We start from the raw sequence: 19,631 nt of genomic DNA, 5'->3' as shown, positions 1-19,631 counted from the left end.
AAAGGAAAAAGCAGGTATGAATCATAAACTGTGTTTATCACTGCATTGTGGTGTCTTACACACACACACACACACACACACACTGATTGAACATGTCTACATGTGACATCATTCCTATATAACCATAAACTGGCAAAAAGCCAAGAAGAGTCATACAGTCTGGTGAGACAAAATGAGCCTTAATGCATGGAATCAGTAAATAGCGCCAGCATATTTGAATTAAAATAATATTTTTTTTATATCGGTATTTGGTGTATCGAGTGTATCGATAACGTATCGCAGCATGAGTATCATGATATATATCGATATATCGTCCCGCCACCACGACACCTGCTCATCACATAACTGCCTGCCCCCCTCCGCAAGCCCTTCCCCCCACTAGCCCCTCCCTCCAGACTCACACTGATGCTGTGAAGAGGATGTGTCAGATCAGGAAGGCACCCCAGACCTGTCGTCCTGGCGTCTGGGAGGTATGGTCCATGAAGTCCTTTGAGAGACTGGTGTTGACCCACCTGAAGGACATCACAGGCCCCCTGCTGGGATCAAGACAGCCAGCAGAAAGGCCCAGCAGAGGATGAAGTTCCAGCTGCCTCAGGAGCTGCTGGTCCAGTTCTCCACTGCAGTGAGCAAATCTGTTCTCTACTCCTCCAAAGCGGTCTGATCTGGTCTGGATCGGCCACCAAGCAGGACCAGAAAAGGACAGTCAGGTCTGCAGGAAGGATGATCAGTGCCGAACTGCCCTCCATCCAGGACCTGTACACCTCCAGGTCAAGAAACAGGCCGGAGAGATCCCAGCAGACCCCTCCCACCCTGGACATCAGCTGTTCCAACTCCTCCCCTCAAGGAGGCACTATAGAGCACCGTACACCAAACCCAGCAGTCAGAGGAACGGTTTGTTCCTGCAGGCTGTCACCATTAGAACAGGTCATATTCATAGTAGCCTGTTAAATGAGATATTTCATATCTATTCCTGCACCTTTGGCACTCGGACCTGTGTACAACGTCATTGTGTTGTATATAAACTCATATTTATATCTGTAGAATGTTTGTTTACCTGTTATGTTTCTGTGTGGAAACACATTCAAGCCGACTGGAAAGGCTGCAGATGGAAACCGCAACGTCGTCGTGGTCGCTCACATCACCTCATGTTCTCACAATGGATTTCAGACACACACTATCATATCATTGTTTTATTACTATCATTGTAATTTTTCATCATTTTCGTCTTTACACAAAAAAAAACAAACAAATAATACATTTTCAGGAGTTGATCACCCCTCCCAACCCCAAACCCACCACTACAGTTACAGTTTGCTCAAAACACATTTAAAATCAATGTAAATTACAGCAATGTAAAACAAAATAATGTCAAATAAAATCAACCCTGAAAGAGATAATATAACAGCAACAGCCAGAATAATAATTAGAATCCAATACCCAGCACCTTATTACAATGATCAACTTTGAAAGAAAAATCTGACATATTAAAAACTGAAAGAAAAATAAAACGACAGTGTGTCATCGTGAGAAAGAAAGAAACATGTTGGATAGAACCAGCTGACAGGACTCAGCATCGTCCCTTCCTCTAACCGCTGTGTGTGTGTGTGTGTGTGTGTGTGTGTGTGTGTGTGTGTGTGTGTGTGTAGCATCAACGTGAGTGAAGGAAGCGACGTCTTCTGCGTTTGAACATTCCTGCTTCAAGTCATTCTGGAGCGATTTCAAAGAAGAGCCACAGATGAACATCGTCGTCTTCACCGCCATCTTTAAATACACAGATAACCTCCGTCTGCACTGGGGGGTGGGGGGTTATCCCATAGATACACTATGAGCTGTGTGTTAAAGGTGCACTACACCAAAAAGGCAGCAATGATATGATCCGTCCACCCCCGAAACCAAAAAATCCAAATCTGTACAAACCCAAAATTTCCAACGACACAAAAAATATATTATCAAATCAAAAGTAGAAGAAGAAAATAATTCACCATTCATTGTCGTTCTTTTTTTTTTTCTCGTTTTTTTTCTCCAGTGATCTTTTATAATACACTCACACACATACCGTTTGTTACATAGTCCAAAGACACCATCTGTGTGTTTGCTCTTTGGGAAAACATGTAGCAGAGAGCGGATGGGGGGGGGGCAGGAAATGGTTCAGGGTTGACATTCTGGATATGAAGGCGTGATGCCAACCGATGTGATACCAACATAAAAGAAAAAGTACAAATAAATCATTCAAGCATTTATGTGCTGACAACAAAAACAAACCCCAAATTTAATTCTACAAAGAAAAGGCAACATAAATCCATCAACAACCCGTCCTGAACTGTCCTTCCCTCCCCACTTCCCACATGCCCTCTTTTCCAGTGCACAACTCCTTTTAAAAGCCATAAAAGAAAGTAAATTAAAATAAAAAGTACAGACTGGAAGCCGGTTGAAGACAATCGATGACGTCATCAAGTCTAACGGGACTCCTTGTGCTTGATGAGAGGAGAAGAGGGGAGTGAAGAGGTATAGAAGATGGATGTGTTTGTGCTGAGTTCAGTTTGAAGTGAAGAGGCCGGTGAAGAGTGTGTGTGTGTGTGTGTGTGTGTGGGGGGGGGAGGGTGGATGTTTAAACGTTCATTTGAGAGGCAGAGGGGAGGTTTGGGTGGGAAGGCGGGGCTTGTGAGAGACGGTGGGCTTCAGCTACCAACGTCCTGGCTCAGCTGTCCACAACCTTCTGTCAATCATCGCATCGTTAGAGAAGACTTCTGTGTCCTTCTGTGTCCTCCATCCAGCCCCCCCCCCCCAAGAAAAGACCTGGCAGCAGCAACGTGCAGAGAAACTGAATAAATAGCAGGAGCAAGTGATGGGAGTGGTCAGAGAGTGACGACTAAAAACAGAGAGAGCAGATTGGACATGCAGAAGTGTGGAACGTCTAAGTAGAACGTGACAAAAGAACCCAGCAGGGAAGAGAGGACGCGGCTCTAGAGCTTCCCGACTCAAGGAAATGGAGTTTCTAACGGTGAATTATCAGAACTAAACTTCTTCTAGTCTCAGAGAACCAGTAGCCCTACTTCCAACCTTTGTCCAGATAAAAGGCTAGTTTTAAAGTGATCCCACCCTTTAGCTTTCCTCCACCGCTTACTGCACCACCTGACTCCTCCCTATGTCCCCTCCACCCTCCCACCTCCATCCTTACACCTCTCCTCGCTGCTCCTCCACACTCACAGTTTGAGCTCGTTGGCAATCTTTGAGGCAATGTTCTTGAAGGCGATGGACGTGCCTGAGATCCGTTTGAAGCGCACGCCATTGAGGGAGAGCCGGGGCAGCTTGCACACCTCCATCTCCCACTGGACGAAGTCGTCGCGCGCCGGGTTGCCCGACACGCACAGCAGCATGTAGCGCTCGCGCAGCTCGTACTCGCAGCTGTTGGAATCCAGCACCTTGCGGATCTCGCGCATCATCTCCGTGGGCTCCATGGACGACGTGGTCTTCATGGACCAGGTGAAGCGGAGCGACCGCGGCTTGGCCGACTCCTTCTGGCCGCCGATGGCTGGAGGGGTGCCGGTGCCACCTGATGGGGAGGAGAGGAAGAGTGGTGAAGCAGCAAGAGACACGGTTACATGGCAAATCACAAGGAATGATAAAACAAGGAGGGAACATGTTTAACATGTATGACTGAATCAGGAGATGAAGCTTGCAGCGACTTTTCAGGAGAGTTGTTGTTTAAAGCTGCAGTGACAGAAAACAACTAGGATGTTGTAGAATCTCTTTGTACAAAAATGTACTTGATAACAAAAAAAAAAATGCTCAAGGCAAAACCTCTGCCTGGAAGCTTCGTTAAATTTCTATCTCGGCATTATGGGGCTGCTCAGCAGGGATCATTGTTCCACACGGAGCATTTCTGAGGAAGTCAGGGCTCCAGAGTGCAAACATTCAGGACGCACATGCGACTAAAATCAGTCAAGTGCAGATAAATATGTTCCTTGTTCCACTGGTGCTCCATTCAGCGGGTCTGTTTATGTGTAGCGTCATGTTTTTCCTCACAGCATTCAGAGATGAATCACCACGGTCTGAGCCAACCAGAGGCCGAGTAGGGGCGGGCCTTCATCTCCCCTTTTCCACCGAGGCATTTTGAGGGCCGGTTCGGAGCCGGTGCCCAATCGCGAACCAGTTCTTCCTGTTTCCACAGACAAAGAGCCGGCTCTCGGCCTGGAAAACTGGTTCCCGAGCGGCCCCAACTCCTTGCTGGGCTGGAACCGGCCCTGGAGAAGGTCTTGCTTACGTTAGGGGGTGGGGGCGGGGTTAACGCTCGAGGCAACGGGGGAAAATACGCCGCTGCGGAGTGCGGAGTTTTACTAACGTTACTGTTCCCGGTAAGTTTTATTTTTAAATTGTTTCACCTCGTTGCAAACCAACGACACATTTCTGTTTAGTTTACCAAGCTAGTGATTACGTTCGTAACCGCAGCAACTATTGGCTATGCTTCCTCGGGTAATGTAGGCTGACCGGCTAGCTAGCCAGCTAGCGTGATATTGCTAACAACAACGTTAGCATGCCACTTTCTGACTGCCGTTGGCTCACTAAATGTTACCAACTACCAACGTAACATAACATCTGTGTTCACAGCGTCGTGGACACGTTTGTGATTAAACCGCTGTTCTCTGGTTTGTGTTTGTAGAGCTGTCGGACATCGGCGATGAACGGAGGTCCAACCTGCAGACTTTTTCTGAAGAGACATGTCTGCTATGCTTGAAATGAGCGCTGCGGGGAAACCTCAGACGTATACAGTGACGTAATGACGTGGCTCTCTGGGCTCTCTAGCCGGTGGAAACGCAAACAGGTTCTCAGAAGGTTCGCAAGTTGAACCAACTGCGAACCAGCACGGGCACCGGCCTGGTTCCTGACCTAGGTTCGCGTTGGTGGAAAAGGGGTATGATTGGCTCTGACCCCGGTCTCTTCTTCACTGAATGTTTGTGAGGAAAAGTAGAGTAAAGTGACTTGAGCGTCAAAACTGAAGACAACTGTCGATCCTTGTTTCCATACAGAAAGTTGGGTCCAGAAACCGGGCGTTCCGGTTGGTCGTAGTTTTAAGAACCGGTAGTTTTATTCAGTCTCCGGTTTGCCAACATGATGTATTTACTGCAAAGACTCCGACCAGAGCCGGGCTGGGAACGCTGCCTTTACTGTCGAGCATCGGCGTTCAGAATGGTTCAAAAGCACCAGAAACACAACCGGACAGGTGCTGGTGGGCCGAGCTTCATCTTGATTCAAAGATTGCTTTTGAGTAGAAAGCGTGCTGTCGTGATGTCATGATGATGTCAGGTGGAGAGGACATGAAGAAGGCCACGTACCCGTGTTCCCAGAGCCTGGTGAGGAGGAGTTCTCATCGTTGTTGGAAGAAGAGGACAGAACACCACCAGACGTCTTCTCCGACTTGTCGACTGTGCTGCTCAGCATCGACCTGGGGGAGGGATGGGAGGGCAGAAGAAACAGAGAGAGATGGACACCAGGGAGGAAGAGACGAAGGGTGAGGAAGAGGAAGCAGGAAGCAAAGAGAGAGAAAAGAAGAAAAGGGTGAGAATTGAGAGAATTATTTAAAAAGTAGAGACAAGGATGGGGGGGGGGGGGGGGGGGGGATGATTGAGAGGAAGAGGGAGATGATGAGTTTGTGAAAACAAATGAAAACAAAAAGAAAACCTTGCGTGCCCTGTGTGTTTGTGTGAGCGTCTGTCAGGTTACTAGAATTTACACCTGCACTACATTCTCACACACACACACACACACACACACACACACACACACACACACACACACACACACACACACACACACACACACACACACACACACACACACACACACACACACACACACACACACACACACACACCAATCTCCCGTCCCCTGATTGGTTAAGCTATTATCACCATCACCAACCAATTACATCCCAGCTCGGAGCCCCTCCCCCAGCCATTCACAACAAGCTCAGAGATCATCTAGCGGCTCCATCTACTGATTGGCAGGCAGGTTTGGTAGAGTCTGGGGTATGTAGGGTTTTGGGCTGCTCTGTCTCTCACCTGCTCCCCTCATCCCGACCCTCTCCCTCATACGGACTCCTCGAGAAAAATCAACACAAGTTTAGTCTTTTTCAGGGCCAAGGGCAACAAGTGGACTCTTACACAGACAGTCAATCAGCTGGCTGAACACAGTCCCGCTGCTCCCCATGCCCGCCTCAATGTTCCAATCCAACCTGCATCTACAAACATCTCCACTCCAACTGTTCATGTCTAAGTCCAGAGACACCCGATGAGTCCACAGCCCACAATGCAGATCCCAAAGCCAGTCCACTCTGAGTCCACTACATGGCCCTCCTGTTGCACCTCAAGTCTATGTGTAAAGTTCCTAGTATGTGTACTAGTTACAAGGTTACACATTACTGCCACTGTTTGACAACGTCGGCATGTACATGTCCACATAGAGAACTCAGAGTTAATCCTTTACAGAGATGGAATATTTCATTATGAGAACCTAACGTTGGATAATGTTTCTTGTTGTGTGGTGCAACCTATTTTGATTCAACGATTCATATTCACTTGTGTTATGACAAGGCTCAGCTGGAACGCACAGCAAGTTAGTGGAACCAGCTGCAACATGGATGAGAAATGTGGAAGGATAACAAAGAACTGAACAGAAACCTAGAAAACCTAAAATGTCTTTGCAATTAAAGTATTCCAAACACGCTGGAGCAGAATGGAAGGGCTTGGAATGAACGGGTTCCTACATGGTGGAACGTTGGGAACAGACACAAGTGGAACAGGATGGGATGGTTTGGAACAGAACGGTCGGCACGGTGAGGGCGAGGCATGCGGCTAAAGGAGGTTAGGCTCATTAATGATCCCAGCACTGCATTTAAACCTGGATTAGTAACATTGGACCTACACACAGGCTGCTTACAGGTCCTATACAAGACATATGTACACAAATATTCTCTCTCAGAATAGCAGACAAGACTCAACACAAACACAAAGAAGCAGAGAGAAGCAGACAACAAAGACAGACAGGAAACACTGAACACATGCAGACAATGGATGAAAGTGACACAAACATGACAAATTCAACAGTTGATGCTCTTAAATCCATTCCGTTGTGAGAAAGGACATCATTCCTGTTTTGCCCCATTAACAAAAAAACAAAAACATGTAAAAATACCTTCTGCAACAGAAATATGGTTAAAGCACATGGGAGATGACAAGTTGGAAAAAGTTAAACAAGGATTTCTGAATGAATGGAGGTAACAATGTCGACGTGGAGGTAAAATGGTGAGCAAGGTAAAAGTAAGTCATGTGTGCCATATTGATGAAGCTAAATATGAAGGCATGCATGATGGCTCCTAGTGGACCGGCACTATGATAACAAAGGAAAACAGATTCCTTGAAGCCAAATATATATCTCACTTTAGTTATTAGCGTTTTCACTGTCCACTCTGTAAACACATGGAGCTATTCATATCCTCATGAACATAAAACATGGATTTTAAAGCAGAGTCATCATTTCTCCCTCTCATATCATTGATGGGAATCCTTGAACAGGCCAAAGGCATTACTTCTTATGTTCGAGTTCATAATTACAATGTGATAATGAAGCAGTGCGACTTCTCACCACCAGGTGGAGCAATGTTACGGATGAAAGGAGAATTGCTCTACCTGCTGAGTGTGTGTGTGTGTGTGTGTGTGTGGTTGTGGAATGTGTTCAGCATGTCCATATATGATGAGTCATCATGTTGAGGATCTACATATAGTGAGCGTGGAGACAGACGTGTGTCCACAGCAGAAACGTGTCCAGCCAGAGAAGGTCAAAGCCATCCAGTGCTGCTGCTGCTGTTAGAGAGAGAGCGCTGAAAGGAAGGAAGAGTGCAGCCCGTCCCTCCTGTCCTCTCCTCCTCCCTACCTGCTTCCATAGCTGCTAACGCACTACAAACTCCAGCCTGGAACGTGCTGCTGAGAGCAAACCCACGGAGGTGAGGGGTGCTAGTTTGTAAGTGGCGTTAGCTTGGATGATGGTTAGCAACATTAGATGATCCTTGGGAGAGCTGATAACAGCTTTGAAAAGCTTGACTGTAATAGAATATGCTTCTGGACATTTTAAACCACTACCTCACCAATGTTAAAATGTGGAGAGGAAGAGATCGGGGGGGGGGGCTCTCATACATGGAAACAGGGATGAGGAGGAGATGGTCGGTGGTTGGGAGGGAGATGAAGGACAAAGAGGAAGGGTGTTATTGCGCTGCATGATGATGGAGGAAGTGAGTTAAGTGAAGAGGTGGTTGGGTGAGGGGAAGTTAGTAAAGATAAATACAGAAATAAAAATGGGCCAAGACACGGCACGCAAAACCAGAAGGCTCAAAAAGGGGCCAACCACATGAAATATGGAGAAAAGAGAAGGCTCAAGGCACAAAATGAAGATTTCAACAAACAGCTGCACGAAACACCAAAGGGGAGGAAATATACATATATATATATATGTAAAATATAAGAGAGTATACGTATATATATCAAAGGGGTTATATTTAACGTTGGGGGTGTTGCCTACCTTCTCGGAAACCTGAACGAGAGATTTCTACAAAAACAAAAGGGATAAAGAAAGAAAGAGAAACAAACAAACGTATATATAAAAACGTATAGATTTATGACTTTCCTGTAAAAGACAAGCTGCCCTTGAAAGCAAACTGTGCTACATGAACCAGGCTCATGTGGGAAGAAGCAGCAACACAACGACACACAAGCAAAACTAAACCAGCGACGCTACTGTCCACTTTCATCTGGATGGGTTTAAATGACTGGTGTGAATGTGTGAACAGACATTAAACACATCCAGACGCACTTAATGAGATCTGTGGGAAAATTCCATTAAGACAACCAGTTTGAACACAGTCACCCCCCCCCCCCCCTCCCCCTCCCAACACGAAATGAAGCGCTCCTCCACATACAGAGGAGTCTGGGTGATCCTGAAAAGAAGTGTTTGTGAAGTGAATGTGATGGAAAAAAGAAGAGAAAACCAACACACACACACACACACACACACACACACACACACACACACACACACACACACACACACACACACACACACACACACACACACACACACACACACACACACACACACACACACACACACACACACACACACACACACACACACACACACATCAAATGAAAATGCACAGGTTAAGCAACAATTTAACACAAAATAAGAAACTTAATCTGGTGCACACACACACACCCACACACTGAAGAAACATCACTCTCCAGACCAAGCAGGAAAATGCAGCGGTGAGGTTATATGATATGTTAATAAAACACATAGCTTGTGTGTGTGTGTGTGTGTGTGTCTGGTCAAACTGTTGGAACACAATCTCTCTGTCTCCACCACCTCTACTTCCTACCAGCGTGCCAAGTTATGTGTGTGTGTGTGTGTCAAGGTGTCCTCACTAGCAGTATTTATAGTTGAGGGAAAAGTGATATCTCCGGTGTAACCATGGATACTGTCGCCACGGAGCTACAGTATCTCTGAGTGGGAGGCCTAGAGAGCGGCTGTGCCTTACATTCACACCAACTCTACACCGACACCCACGAAGGCAGCAACACAGCGCCGCGTTCAAGCTCCCAATCCCAGAAATGTTCACTCTTCCCTCCATCCTGACCTCAACACTGGATTCATCAGGAACCTCCAGAGCTGCTTGGTGACACAACAGCAATGAGGAACTTCTCCACCTCACCTGCTCTCCCAGCTTTCACTACTTCACGTCTCACTTGGCTCCTTCTCTTTTCAGGCTCGCTCCTTCCTGTTACCTTTGAACTTTTGTTTCCTGCCACTTCCTGTCCTCCACATGTGCCATTCCGAATCCGTCCTCTGATGTGAAGATGCCAGTCAGCCTGGCTGCTCCTTTTATCTGTGCCGTTTTATTGTTCTCTCATTCTGACTCAGCTGTGTACAGATCTCACCGCCCTTCATACAACTTTTCCTGTTTTCCATCAAATTAGTGGAACGCAGGAGGCAATGAGAAATATCAGTCTAAATCCTATATTACTCAGGTTCTTCCTTCCCTTGCACTTTTCCACCTCACTGTATGTACACAGAGTTGTATCCAAGCTGACTTCACTCCCAGATACAAGTTAAACAATCAAAGTAAAAGAAGTCTAGCTTTGCTGCCAACCAGGTACCCAGAGGAGTAGTTATACTGCTGCAACCTGCAGTCGAGGACTGAGACCAAAACTGGGCCAGACGCTGAACCAAAACCAAAATTACTCCTCAGTCACCACTGCTCCAAAGAAAATTATAGAGAGACCCAGCTGTTCCCTTTCTACTCTCAGCAGAGTTACAGATCAGCACAAGTTTAGTGATGGGGATGAGATGAGACCAGCCCCTTTAAAGAAATACTCTCACAACCAGTGATGACATGGACGTACGTTGTTCTTGAGGAAATGAGCACATGAAATGACTTGTAACGTAAACCTAGTAATTTTCTCTTGAAAGCTGAAACCTCAATACTCCAAACTGTACTTGTGCTGCAATGTAGCTGGATAATAAATAGAACAGCTGCTACCACAAGTGCTCTGCATTTACGAAGCTACAACGTTCTTCTTCTGCCACATCCCGCTCCTGTCTGTCTGCTGTCTTATGACCTGTCCACCCAGCCTGTCTCCCCATGCACCTGTCTCTCTGTTATGACACTCACCTGCGTACAAACTTGGATGTGAACTTGCTGAAGATCCCCGTGGCGCCGTGCGTCCTCCGGGCCTGGCTGTTGCCGTGTGACAGTGATGGGGACGCAGGCCCGCCGGGGTAGGCGGAGCCCTGCTGGTCCCGGGCACCCCGCTGTTGACCCGCATGGAATGTGCTGCGGATGCCCACCCCTCGGGAGAAGTTGGTACGGTCCGACACGGCAGCGCTGCTGATGTTGTGGGCGGATGGGGAGGCACCGGGTGCCCGCTGAGGTGGGGCACTATAGAGGAGCAGGAGGAAAACAAGGGGAGGGAAATGGAGGGAAGGATGGAAAAGAAGAGGAAATAAGGGTGAAGGAGAAGAAAGAAGTGTGAAATCATTGTTGGAAGGTGTGATGAGTGAAGAGGCAGAGGTGCAAATGAAGAAGAATTCAGGTTAGAAACATGAGGAAGAGGAAGAGAACGTAAGGTAGATGAAACAACCAAGGTGAAAAGTAGAAAGAAAGGAAGAAGAGGAAGAGGAGGGTGTGGGAGAGGAACAAGGAGTTAGACAAACACCAAGAAAATGGCTTCCTTCTGATGCGCTACTTACCTCAGTGTAAGTCATACAAGTATCTATATGTGAGGGACGTCTGCTCACCCTCATCTTTCATACACGCCCTTACATCAGCCACCTCCATGTTTAGGGTCACATCAGGACACACACACACACACACACACACACACACACACACACACACACACACACACACACACACACACACACACACACACACACACACACACACACACACACACACACACACACACACACACACACACACACACACACACACACACACACACACACACACATCAACAACATCACAAACCTACAACTCTCCCTCACTCTCTCTTAAAAACACACACACACACACACCTTACACATGCAGCAGATGACAATCACAACAAACAGGAATGCAAGAGCAATCTAAGTTAAAAACAAGAGGCCTATAGACTCTGTGTAACAAACAGAAAAGTTGATATAAATGGAGCATGAAGTGTAGAGGGCTGCAGTGGACTGGGCTACCACATAACAACACACAGGTGCAGGATTCCTCTAATGTGGGTCCTAAAAACCATCATCCCGTGACCAAAAAATAGGAGAGGCTGTAATCATTAGGCTTAAACATGGAGATACACGCTTTTCCCACATGAAAACAGAGAGCAAAAATAAAGTGTCTCTTCTATCTCTATATAATTGTCCAACTCAATTCCATTCTCTTTTTAGACTAGACATTTAGTCAGTCACAACTTTGAACAACAACTCATCTGTAAAGAAACGGCCATCACGGCCAAACTGCAGTCTGTATCTGTTGCTATTTGAAACAACATTACCCATCAAGAACGAGGGACACAATCTTCTGTAAATCTACAATCTTGTAGTTCCCACATCTTTTACAGATGGCTCGCTGAATAAGAGGTGGGAGTTGAATGGTGTTTCTGCTGGAGCAAGCTGTGATGAAAACAGTCCCATGCAGACCTCTAATACACTCAACACCAGAAAGACAAATACAGAGGCTTTTCAGTCAAGATCACATTCTGACTGTGGGATGAGTGGCTTCAACACAAATGCTTTACTGTGATGTGTGTGGTGTGTTCAAGTTGTGTGTGAAAGATATCTATGCACACAAACACGCAGCTCTTCTATTCATACAGAGGCAAGAGAAGAAAGGCTGGACGAGGCAGGTTAGTGGAGACCGGTGTGACATGTTAGAGAAATAACAATGAAGGGAAATAGCTGGAAGATATTCATTATATAGACATTCCTATCAAAATATGGAAGCATTCAGTTAAGGAAAAGAGAGGAGACGGAGTCTGAGTGTGTGTGTGTGCTGGATGCAGCTGAATGGTTATCATGCTAGGCATACTTGGTTTGCATATAGTAGACTGCACCTCTACGTGATACAAACGTGGAGATGCCTATGTGCAAATGCATGTGAATGGTATTAGAGTTTCCCCTCAGAAGGGGAATCAGGGACAACTCGACCAAACAGGAATGGATGGGACTATTCCTCACTGAGGTTACAGTCTATGTGTTGGAACGGTACCTTCTCTCCAGCGTTCCCAACCAGGTTCTGAACAGCCCAAGCTCACTGCTGTACGACGCATGCAACAGAACAAGACTTCAACATAGAGCAGACAGAAGCACATACAGCCAGAGGGCTACCTTGACATTTGCTTTGCTTGAATTTGAGCCTGACATTTGGGGAGTGGAGGTGGGCTTTCACTAGTCTGGTGACTCGACCACCGTCACAAAAAGGGTGTGGGTCTCTGCTGAGGATGACGTGGGAGAAGACATGCAGTCAGATGGGATTTAAGGGAGCTGAGGAACGTGTTCAATGACCTACCAGCGTATACTTTGACATGTGGCCGGAAAGCTAAAACGCTAAAATATCAAAGTAGCCCTTGAAACAGCAGACAAGCTAAACAACAAAGGACACACACACACACACACAGTAAACACACACACAAACAGAGAGACAAGAGTGCACACAGGTGACCAACAAGACAGTCAGGTCATCACTTCATTGCTTTCATTCAAGGAGACCTGGCAGTGGTACTAAAGACGGGGTTCTCCTCCTAACTGAGCTGCTTTACAGCTGATGATGCAGTTTGACAGAGCAGTTAACAAGCTTTAAGAAGAAAAACACACTGTGGGAACTTTAAAAGAGCACTCCACTGAAATTCACTGGTACAAGCCAGGGGAAATCATTTTGTCGACAAACACAATGCAAGAAAACCAAATGCATCTCATATTAAATATGAATAAAATATACATACATGCAATGATGATACAGATACAATTTCACAGAAACATGCATCCACACAACAATGACATCCACAGCTGTCTGGCTCTCTCCAGAGCACTGTAAAACTGATATCTTCCACTTCTGTGAAACGGTGTTTGATTGGGATTCACTGTTGGCTCTCTGTCCACGTAGCTGGAGAACATCTTTGCATGCAGGCATTTAGGGAAAAATATTTTAAGCTCTAATTTGTAGAACAATCTTTTTTATATTGCATGGAGGGGACACTATTTTGAGGTCTGGGGGCTCAATGTGCATGAAAGCCATGTGATTTTGCAGGTGCATCAGTTGTGGTGAAAATTTTAGGGGTTTGGTATTTGGGCACAAAAAAGTGTCTCGCTAGCGCCACCTAAAGCCTTTTAGGCCACGCCCCTCACACCGTAACTCCTATTGATATGAAATTTGGCACATATGCAGTATACATATGCTCTACAAAACTGCCACTGGGACCACTAAATTCCACCAACCAAAATTTGCCATTTTTAATTTTTGGAAAAACATGTTTTAGCCAACTCCTCCAACACAGTCGATCCGAACAGATTTACTGTGGATCATCACCAGAGCAAGCTCATCAAAGTAAACAAGTCAAACGATTTGTAGCATATCATTTCAGTCAGAAGATATTACCCAATTAATATAACGCCATAACCTTTGGACCAATCATCACAAAACTTGCAACATATGTCAACACATTTATCTGGAACACATTTTTGGCCGTTTCAGGGGGTTGTGTTTTAGTAAACTCCTCCTACACACTGAATCCCATTCCTACCAAATTATCTGTGGACCAGTACAAGCTGATCAAAAGTTATTAAAGGCTTTGTAGAACCTATTCATTACCCAATGAATATCAACATGCCGGCCGAGCAGCCTGGCTTCCTGTTCCTCTGGCGTGCGTGAAGTGCAAGGCCCGTTTTATTTAATTAATTAATTTAACCTTTCATTTTGAGATGTTTTCCCCCTCAATAAAACTGCAAATATCACAATGTCTTGTACCTGTACGCTATGGTCAACAGATCAAGTCTGTTTACACTGAGACCACTGAGACTTTTTCTTTCCATTAATAATAATACAAATTAACAGAAATTATACTATGAAGCACGCCTCACTACCAATCATCTATAAAGGGCTGGTCTGCTGGTTTGTCAGCTACCGATAGCGCTGCGTGTGGAAACCCAACAAAAAGAACATCTTGAGAGCAAGTGTTCAGTGAAAAACCTGCTCTGACCCCTCAGTGATGGTCCGCTGCGTAGTGAGAGGTTTGAGAATGACATGTCAACATCTTTAGAGTTCAGCTTCTTCCTGGTGAGTATATGGTGAGTGAATGATGGCTGGACTTAGAAACGCTGCTCACAATGCAGCTGCTGTTGTGGTAAACAGATATACTGCAAGTAACTGTAACTGTCAAACTATTTAAAAATGTCTATTGTTTATATTTTTTCAATATAGTTTCTGTTGCATTGTCGAAAGACTGAACTGCATTAGGGCAATATTTGTGCTAGATAAAAGTATGTTTTAGAAGATACTTAAAAGAGGACACTGACTCAGACAGCCTTAATTGTATGCTTGTATAAGTGTGTACATACATAATTTAGAAATATCGGCTGAAATATCAGCACCTGATTTTTTTTTAAACTCCCATATTTGTTGGGCTCATTTTAGCGCCATCACATGATTTCATCCTTTTTTCATCTTCCCACTTTGTCCATCAAGTTGTTGTGAGAACGGCGATGATCTGTGCTGAGTAAAGTGCTGACGGGGCCGAGGGAGGTGTGTGTGTGTGTGTGTGTGTGGATGGTGAGGGAGAGACTTGCCTGGGCCGTGGTGCGTGCAGGTCAGAGGGGCATGGATGATTGGAGGAGGACAGGGACTTGTGGTGGCGGGGACGCGAGGAGGAGGAGGAGGAGGAGAGGACGGCAGCGGCTGAGGCAGTGGAGGCGCGGGAGCCCGGAGTGTTTAGGCTGGGAGGAGGGGGAGGAACAGGAGTGCCCCGCCCAACACACACACACACACACACACACACACACATAATGCATACACAACCACAAACGTGACCGACACAGGGCACCAACAAGTGACACCAGCAAACGTACATACGAGCATGACACATACACACATTCACCAGCGGGCGGGGTTTGTGTGTGGGTGGGCAGGGAGGTGAGGTGGAGCATGGTTAGAAGCAGCACTTATCAAACACAGTAAGGGGGAGGGGGGAGGCAGGAAGGAGGGAAGAGCAGAGGAAGTAGAGACAAAACAGACAACACAGAGCAAAATGACTTGAATGAAGAAGAAAGCGTACAACCTAAACTCCTAAACACCCCACTAGTCAGTTAGAAATGACGAAACCTCTACGATGAGAGGCAAACCTCCTTCCAAAAAACCTAAAGCAAGTCCAGCTGTCTAAGCTTCCAAAGACTAGCAGGACCTGGATGAGTGACAATCTTGTGCCTTTGGGTTTTCATGTCAAATCTACCTGACCAACATTAACACGCGTTCCTATGTGTCCTGTGATGACTTTTGTTGTGATATGACACTATAAATAGAATAGAATTGAATTATAGCCTAGGAAGACTCAAACTCAAGTCAAATGATGTGGATGAACATAAAGACTGTTTCTCTGCTCCTCCCCAGCAGGTCAACATTCTAAAAAATACAATCAGCATTTTACTAAGTAAACTTATCTCCACCACATTTTTCAGAAAAAAATCTCCTTCACTGTATAAAAATCTCATTGTTTTGTTTATTTGTCTGTTTCATCTTTTGTGCAGAATGGCATGGTTTTGTAGAAATGGTGCTATGCATATAAAGTTGTAATATGGTATATACATATATATATATATATATATATATATATATATATATATATATACACACATAGTATATAAAGTGGATTATTATTTCAGACATGAGAGCTGAAACCATTAGTTGATTAACTGGTCGACAAACAATTAACAGGCATTCGTTTTGATAATAAATTGTTTGTCTTCTTTAAAATTCCACTGATGCCAGCTTCTCCAATGTGAAGATTTGCTTGTTGTTGAGTCTCCTTGATCGTAAATTAAATACCTTTGAGATTCAGACTGTCTTGATGATTTCACTTTGGGCTCTGCAAAAAACGGAATTTTCCATGCGACTAAATGTTTCATCAAATAATCCAAAATATATCCCTGGATTAATCAATCATAAAAGTCAGTTGCAACCCTACAAGACAAAATTGGTCAAATTGTTGTTTGGCAGGACTTAAAGGTGCTTTCACTGTCCTGGAATGAGATAATCACTCTGAGCTCACAGTTTTATGGATGTGACCCGTCTTGTGACTTCTTCTGCCTGTCAAGTTCCTGACGTTCCCTCTCCAATCCTCCCTTTCCTCTTCTCCTGCACACAATCTAAACTATATCCGTAACAAAGAACACTTTATGAATTACTTAAGCAAAGAGCACTGGCTATTTCCTGAACCCTCTCTTAATCAGCTAGGTTGCTATGGGCTACAAAGCTCTACACATTACTGACAGCTCCAACTTGACTTTATTCACACACAGAAACAAAGAGAGAGAGAGAGAGAGAGAGAGAGAGAGAGAGAGAGAGAGAGAGAGGGAGAGGGAGAGAGGGAGAGAGGGAGGGGGGAGAGAGAGAGAGAGAGAGAGAGAGAGAGAGAGAGAGAGAGAGAGAGAGAGAGAGAGAGAGAGAGAAGGGGACATTTATAGGTCAACAAAACAGCTGCTTATTACACAGAAAACAAACAGCAGACAGATTAGTGCGGCTAGTGATGGAAAAATAACGGCATTCACTGGACAAGCCAGTGTGTGGCAAAAGTTTGAGTGTGTGTGGCATGTATGTTAAGGCTTGTGTGTGTGTCAATGAGCTTTATGTGTCCTTCAGTGTGAGTGAGTGCAGATATGTTTGTGTACGTGTTAGCCCATCAGAGGCAAGTACAAGGACCATTTAGTGCCATTAAGAGTTAATATTCCATCACAAGTCGTTCTAATCTCCTTAGAGACGGGAGAAAAAGAGAGAGAAGAAAGAGAGAGAAGACAGATCAATATAAAGACGAGAAGGAAAAAGGAAGCATGAAAAAAGACAAGAAAGGAGATGCTGAGACTTAAGATCTAGAGGGACAAGAGCTCCGACGCAGATAAAGCAACACCAAACAAGAGAATTAGAAAAGACAGAGGGAAATTGGGGAGTAACAAGTATGGAAGCACAAACTTCGAAGCATTAATGATGATCAAATAAAGTTAATTTCAGATCAAAGCAGATGACAACCACTGAGTTAGCAGAGCCTATGGCTAAAAGAACCACAGTGCTTCAAAAATGATCAATGCTGTCTCAAATGACCACATCGTCACTAGTAGTAGTGCTTCGACTGAAAGAATATGACAAAAGGAAACACTTCCAGTAATGTCTCAAAAGTTGGCTTTTTGGCCTGAACTCAATAGAATAATAGGTGCTATAGAAAGGGCACCACGATGGAAAACGAAGGGGTCATTTGAGACGACAAATGACAATGAACCCTGCATCGTAGGAGGGATTATGGTTTGGCTTCATGTTTAATGCTCATGAAAAGCACACAATGCAAATGGCTGGTTAAGCAGGAGTGATGTGTGGTGGTTGTATGCGTGGACGCGTATTCAGCACCAGAGGCTTACTTTCAAAACTCCAAACTCGACGGCTCCAGTCAACAGCTACAATTATTGACTTTATTGTTTTTATGGCCTAAAATTAAGATGACAAAGTCCAAAGTCAAACAACTCCAACATTGACAAAGAGTTGTTTATGTGATGTGAATTGATTCTATTTTGGAAAGATGATATAAGAAAGTGGAAATGAGAGGGAATATCACACTTGCCCATCCCAATCAATGTGATACTTGTGAAAGCCATGGCTAGACCCAAAGCTTGCTTTTCACGGCTAAAAGATTATTGCCTTTTGGTGTTTGTTGAGTATTGCACCCACTAAAAACTCAAACTGTTAATCCCCGAGTTGACTTGGGCAATATCCTTTGATGAAATTACAAGTTTGGGGAGGTCAAAGTTGAAAAAATTAATTAAGGGGAACAGAAATCAGGTGTTTAAAAGACATCTCTGTGTCAGCATATATCAACCTGAGTGTGTATGTGAAGGCATGTGTGCGTGTCCATTGAATCCTGCCTCTGCTCTGACTGGCAGGCCTCCATCACACCATCGCGGGTAATCTGTAATCTACTGGAGGTTTGGCCTAAATTCCCCAAAGGAGCCTGATTTCCTTGTCCAGGGATCACCCCACCCCAGGGGAAGGCTGTGGACCTTCCTGAGCCAGCTGGCAGGGCTCTGGAGAGTACCAGCCAAGGTCTGGGATCCAGTCACTGAGACAGCTGGGGGACTGCTTCATTCACAAGCCATGGTGAGTGTGTTTATGTGTGTGTGTGTGTGTGTGTGTTTGTGAGGAAGCTGTGCTGCCTCACTTCAACTACTGGCTGCTGATGAGAGAAAGACGATGTATAACTGTAACTGCCCATGTCTTTTTGAATATATATATATATGTGTGTGTGTGTATGTGTGTGTGTGTGTGTGTGGGTGTATAAATGTATAGGTGTGTGCCTGTACCTGTCCTTGCCGTTCTGGATGCCCTGGCCGAGCGTGGCTCTCTCAGTCAGAGGAGAGTTCCGACTGCGACCGGTACCGGTGGACAGGATGCTATTCTGAAGGAGAACAATAAGATGAATGTTAGAAATATAGAGATGGTGAAGATTGGAGTTAAAGATGGTGACAGAGCAGTGCAGTGCTCAGATGACAATACCATTTCATTGTCATCCCATTATTCTTGGAATGTTATTTAAAGGCTCTGTACTTCCACACAGGCGTTTTCTATTAGCCTGCCTGATAGACTAGCCATCTTGCTCAGGCTGAGTTTGGGTGCAGCTATACCAGTAATTACACAATGCCACCAAAGAACACATAATAATAAAAATAAAAAATGTCCTGCCCTAACAGGGTGCAACTAAATTAACAGGCGAGTGACAGAGATGCCAGTCAAAAAACAGTCAAAAACAGTTTATTCATGGACAATTCAATGAAAATAGCAGTGCAGGTGAACCAGG

The 19,631-nt window shown here is 45.1% G+C and overlaps 1 protein-coding gene across 11 annotated transcripts in view; it reads right to left on the bottom strand.

Annotated features, from left to right (window-relative positions):
- Positions 1-2,475: 2,475 nt before the first annotated feature.
- Positions 2,476-19,631, bottom strand: part of mark2b (MAP/microtubule affinity-regulating kinase 2b) — a 68,619-nt gene continuing 51,463 nt past the window's right edge. For 3 of the 11 annotated variants that reach the window (XM_084003711.1, XM_084003704.1, XM_084003707.1), the window contains exons 15-21: positions 19,138-19,232; positions 15,370-15,516; positions 10,721-10,987; positions 8,572-8,598; positions 6,060-6,098; positions 5,334-5,443; positions 2,476-3,553 (exon numbers count right to left, since the gene is read on the bottom strand). In XM_084003711.1, coding sequence (XP_083859837.1) covers positions 3,204-3,553; positions 5,334-5,443; positions 6,060-6,098; positions 8,572-8,598; positions 10,721-10,987; positions 15,370-15,516; positions 19,138-19,232 — 1,035 coding nt within the window. In that variant the 3' untranslated portion in view covers positions 2,476-3,203. The remainder of the gene's footprint in view (positions 3,554-5,333; positions 5,444-6,059; positions 6,099-8,571; positions 8,599-10,720; positions 10,988-15,369; positions 15,517-19,137; positions 19,233-19,631) is intronic. The other 8 variants (XM_084003708.1, XM_084003705.1, XM_084003714.1 and 5 more) reach the window with 6 other exon arrangements.

This window comes from Eutrigla gurnardus (assembly GCF_963514095.1).
Source record: "Eutrigla gurnardus genome assembly, chromosome: 23".
In the NCBI taxonomy this organism is placed as follows: domain Eukaryota; kingdom Metazoa; phylum Chordata; class Actinopteri; order Perciformes; family Triglidae; genus Eutrigla; species Eutrigla gurnardus.
The sequence above is the reverse complement of the archived record's forward strand: the minus strand, read 5'-3'. Positions and strand labels throughout refer to the sequence as shown.